Below are 5,051 nucleotides of genomic sequence, written 5' to 3'. Positions count from 1 at the left end.
TCTCTCTCTCTCTCCCTCCCTCCACCTCTGTCTCTCTCTGTGTCTCTGTCTCACACACACACACACACACACACACACACACACTTGTAAACTCTGCTACTGGGGGATGCTGAGGCAGGTGTCTCACTTGAGCTCGGGAGTTCTGAGATGTAATAAGGCTAAAACTGATCAAGTGTCTGTAATAAGTCTGGCACTAATATGGTGAGCAGGGCAGTTAGTTGGCATAGTAGATAGAGTGCTAGGCCTAGTCAGGAAGATTCATCTTCCTGAGTTTAGCTCTAGCTAGCTTTGTGACCCTTGGCAAGTCACTTAACCCTGTTTGCCTCAGTTTCCTCATCTGTAAAATAAGCTGGATAAGGAAATGACAACTTCTTCAATATCTTTGCCAAGAAAGCCCCAAATGGGGTCACAAAGAGTCAGACATGATTGAAAAATGACTGAATAACAATAACAAAAATATGGTAAGCCCCTAGGGGAGGGAAATTGGAAACCAGGCTGCTTAAGGAGGAAAGAACCAACACAGCCAATCAGCAGAGGGATTGGTCTATGAATGGCCACTGTATTTTCAGCCTCAACAAAATAGAAAGACCCAATCTCAAAAAAGAAAGAAAGAGGGAGTAAAGAAGGAAGAGGAAAAGAGAAATAACACTCATCATTAAAACAACAAGTATACCTTTTAAGTCTGGTTTCAAGTGTGGTAAGATGCAGCCCATAGTCACTTTGGTGTCTTATCTACCCATCCAGCCTTTATATTGAAACTTTAGTGCCGTGGTTTGGCTGTGGTAACCCTGTGTTATTTTTGAGGAGGGCATGCTGGGTATCAGTGTATCTCAGTATATATGTTTTTGTCAGTGGGGATCATGGGATTTCAGAATCATACATCTAGAGCTATAAAAGACCTCAGAGGCCATCTAATCTGACCACTTAATTTTATAGGCAAGAAAACTGAGGACCCTGGAGGTTGTGACTTTCTTAAGGTCACATTGTAAGTGTCACAGGCAGGATTTGAACCCAAGACCCTTAGGTTCTAGAGCCAGAATTTGTTCTGCTATGTCAGACTACCTCTCTAATTAAAGAAATGAAGATGAAGGCTTGGCGCAAGCAGCCTCTGTAATTAACAGTCCTGTATATTGACCTAGATGATGGCTATACACCTAAACCTGAGAGAAGCTCTTCATTTTCTCTCATCACTCTCAATATTCATATACTATGAAGAACACTGAGGAAATTTCTTCTTTGACTCCTTCGTGTGGAAAGAAATCAAGTTCTTCCTCATTTGTTTTTTCTTCCATTTACTTTCCACTTCATCTTTTGAAGTTTCTTACCACCATTGTCAGCATATCTTTGCGTTGTTGAAATTGTTCTTTGTTTTGGTCATTGAAAATCTGATCTCTATGTCCCTGCCCTAAAGAGGTCAATTTCCTTTCTTCAGCTCCCAGAAGCCTTTCTGCCATGTCCTCGCTATGTCTGCTATAGAGGTGTTTTAGACCTTAGTGGGGCATTAGGGCACAGTCTGCTCCTCAGATCCTAAGATGGCACACTCCCCTTGCCCTGATGTAGGCTACAGGCTGGCTGTCACAAAGACAACAGAATGGCCAGTTAAAAATAAATGTACGTACAAAAGAACTGCCCCATCCATCATAAGCTGTGGGAGAAGATGTTAGAGAATCCTACCCAAGGGCCATGGGGAAGACCACAGCTTGCTGACCCGGATATATCAAAGGATCTGGAGTGGTCCTAGATAGTGGTCATCCACCTCTCTAAAAAAAATGGTTTAACATGATTACACCCTCCCCCCTTAACTCCTCCACATCCTCTACCACCCAGTGATCTCAGAAATTACAAAAATGTATCATCTTTCAGAGCCTCTTCTCCTCAACTTGGAACTGTCCTAGAATATCCTCTCAGTTCACACATGTCATGTCATCAGGATAAAGAGCTAGTGAAGAAACTGCCTCTTCCAGGCTAGGTCTGAATCTGTTCTATAGCTTGCAGTTTGACCTAGGCCACTGGGGAATTAATTAACTTGCCCAGAGTCATCCAGCTCTTGTATGGCGTAGTTAGGGCTTGAACCCAGGTCTCCTGGACTTTGAAGACAGCCCCTCTATTGACTACGCTACAATGTGTTGAGAATATGAAGATGGAATGCCCTCACCATTCACAAGCCATAGGACTAATGATTTGAATACAACTGTAAATAATCAGAGAGTCCTACTGAGAGGTTTGGGGACAAAATAAATAAAAATAAGCCCAAACAGAATGACACAAATTGTTTTGGTGGCCTTCATGTAATTCAGTTTGACTTTCTACCCCACGGCATATCCCTCGTCAGTCAGAAATAGAAGGAGATGACAATACAGCAGGAAGGAGGGCAATGATACCATTCAGGAGCATCCTTAATTAAAGACAGATCCTTCATCTCTGATTAATCCTAAAGCCACTTGTGTTGTGGCATTAGTAAAAAGTACTAGGTTAGAGCCCTCCCCCCTTTTGGCATATATTGTCTGTTCTTGTGCCAAAAAGAGGTATCTGTGGGACAGGGCAGTGCTATCCAACCTTTCTTAGCTAGCATTTATAATAATCCTGTCATTTCTGTAGCACTTTAAGACTTGAAAAGTGTTTCAATTAACTCATGTAATCCTCACAACCCTGTGAAGTGTATAGTGCTAGTATCCTCATTTTACAAATGAAGAAACTATTACTTGCGCAGGGTCACACATCCTGAAAACGTATGAAGCAGGATTCAAACTCAGGTTTTCCTGACTCCAGGCCCAGTGCTCTATCTACTACACCACCTTGCTGGTTTTTTTAGTATTTGTTGCTTCTGTGAACTTAGTGGGTCAATCAATGACTCGGTAAACCTTTATTAAGTATCTACTATGGCACTGTAACCAGATACTGTATACTATGCATTCTGGGGTTACAAAAAGACTGAAAAGATGGTCCCTGCCCTCAGGGAGCTTATGGTCTAAAGGGGGAAGCAACATGCAAACAAATATATATGAAAGAACCTATATGCAGAATAGTATTTATACAGATTTATGATTTCCTTGGTACGGGCACACTTTTCATTGGTATACATTCCAAACTTTCTGTGATAGTTCATCCTATGTGACGTCAACTTTGCTATTAAGGGCTTTGTCTTTCTCCATTATCTCTCTATCCATCAAACCAGCCACCCATAGTACCATCTTCTACCATATAAGCCAAAACCTGCATCTGCCCAAACATGTAAACATGTACTCACATACCAGTTCTAATCCTCTTCCCACCATGATATTTCATCACCTGAGCCCTTCTTAGAAAAAAAAAATTAAAGCAGAGTGAGGAAATCTGCAATTGATGGCCCTGGGGCAGCCCCACCCCCTGCCCAGCATGTTCCAATGACCTGGTAGAGAAACAATGAGATAGAAGATTCTAATTGAAAAGTTTTATTTGATTGGGGGAAGACTGGTGTCCTTGGGGATGAAAATTGTATCCCAACTGAAAAATACAAAACTAGACAACAATCTGGAGAGAGATTTTCTCTTTTCCTGATGAGCTTTTCCTGTGTTTTCTTCAGGCATTCCTCGAACGTTACATCAATGCCGGCCCAACCCTGCAGTATGACAAGGATCGATGGTTCTCTAAGCAATGGACACTTGTTAGTGAAGAAGCTGTCACAAATGGACTGAGGGATGGAGTTGTTTTTGTACTTAAGTGCTTGGACTTCAGCCTTGTCATTAATGTGAAGAAAATCCCATTCATCGTGCTTTCAGAAGAGTTCATAGACCCCAAATCTCATAAATTTGTCCTTCGCTTACAATCTGAGACATCAGTCTAAAGGTTTTATATTTGTTGCTTTTAAATATATATATATATATATTATATTGTGGGATTTTTCTCTGGTTTTGGTTTCTCCGAAGCTGACTGAAACTGGCAGATGACAGACCAGTATTCTTTGACCATCTGCACTTTATTTGGAAGAAGGTAGGGGACACCTGTCCTGAAGAGAGACAACAAGAGACATGGCTCCAGTACTTGACCCTCCTACAGAAGCCTTCTAACTTTTTTTGCCAGAGTCTTATAGATAGCTGTAAACCAAATTGGCGTGTTCATGGGAACCTTGCCTTATAGCAGCTAGTCCTCTGTCTCAGTGTCATTCAGTCCCACCTCCCCCCATTCTCCGCCCTGTCCTCTCCACACTACTTCCCAATGGGTCCACTTCATGTACCCACAGGTTCCTACAGAAACGCCTCTCTGAAGTAACACTCCTGGTGTGTACTCAACAGTGCAGAGCCTAGAGTTCATACTTGGAACAAGGTGACCCTGACTGGCCCAAGAAAGATGAGAAGTTGGTCTGCCCAGCCTGTATTGTATGCAGAAGTCCAACACTGTTTCACCATCATGGGCCATAGGCCATTACAGAAAATGCCTTTCTTTTTTCATCTTTGCTGCCTTCAAATCCTTCAAAGAAATCACAGTGAATAAGTGCACTATCAGATTGTGTTTCTTGCTTTATTTGAAACTCTCTCCCTCACTCCCCCTCTTCACTCCCTAAAGATAACTACTTTGCTCTGTTTGTCTTACTTAACCCTGCTTCCATCTTGCCTGGGAGCACCCCTTGGTCTATGGCTGTTGTTGCTGGCTCCTCTCCTTAGAGTCAGGAGGAATAAGTAGGGTGAAGCCCCAGCATTTGAGTACGGGCCTCCAATGACCCATCTTTACCTATACCCATTTTAGATTTGCACACACTCATAACAGCTACTTAGAAGATGCTCAAATAAATCTCCCTGCCATTAGTCCTGCATCCCTACTTCTTCTGGGATGGGCCACCAACAGGGGAGAATTCCATTCAAATTCAACAGGCAATTATAAATTGCCTACTACGTGCCAAGGACATAGTTTATAAAGCTGAGATTTTGAGATGGGTGAATATGGCTGAGAGTCATCCAGCTTCGGGGGGGGGGGGCTCTTCACGGGCTAAAGATGGGGACCTCCCCCCAAGGTGTCCGCCCGCAGAAACTCAGAAATAAACCAATGAAAGGGAAGCGTATTAGTTCTAGTCCTTT

The 5,051-nt window shown here is 42.7% G+C and overlaps 1 protein-coding gene across 2 annotated transcripts in view; it reads left to right on the top strand.

The window, feature by feature from the left end:
• Nucleotides 1–4,481, top strand: part of VANGL1 (VANGL planar cell polarity protein 1) — a 70,176-nt gene extending 65,695 nt beyond the window's left edge. For both annotated transcript variants that reach the window (XM_069090271.1, XM_069090272.1), the window contains one exon: nt 3,563–4,481. In XM_069090271.1, coding sequence (XP_068946372.1) covers nt 3,563–3,823 — 261 coding nt within the window. In that variant the 3' untranslated portion in view covers nt 3,824–4,481. The remainder of the gene's footprint in view (nt 1–3,562) is intronic.
• The last annotated feature ends 570 nt before the right edge of the window (nt 4,482–5,051 follow it).

The sequence above is a fragment of the Petaurus breviceps genome, unplaced genomic scaffold (assembly GCF_028583685.1).
Source record: "Petaurus breviceps papuanus isolate PSGF00001 unplaced genomic scaffold, PetGlider_PUasm1.0 186, whole genome shotgun sequence".
NCBI classification, from domain to species: domain Eukaryota; kingdom Metazoa; phylum Chordata; class Mammalia; order Diprotodontia; family Petauridae; genus Petaurus; species Petaurus breviceps.
The sequence above is the reverse complement of the archived record's forward strand: the minus strand, read 5'-3'. Positions and strand labels throughout refer to the sequence as shown.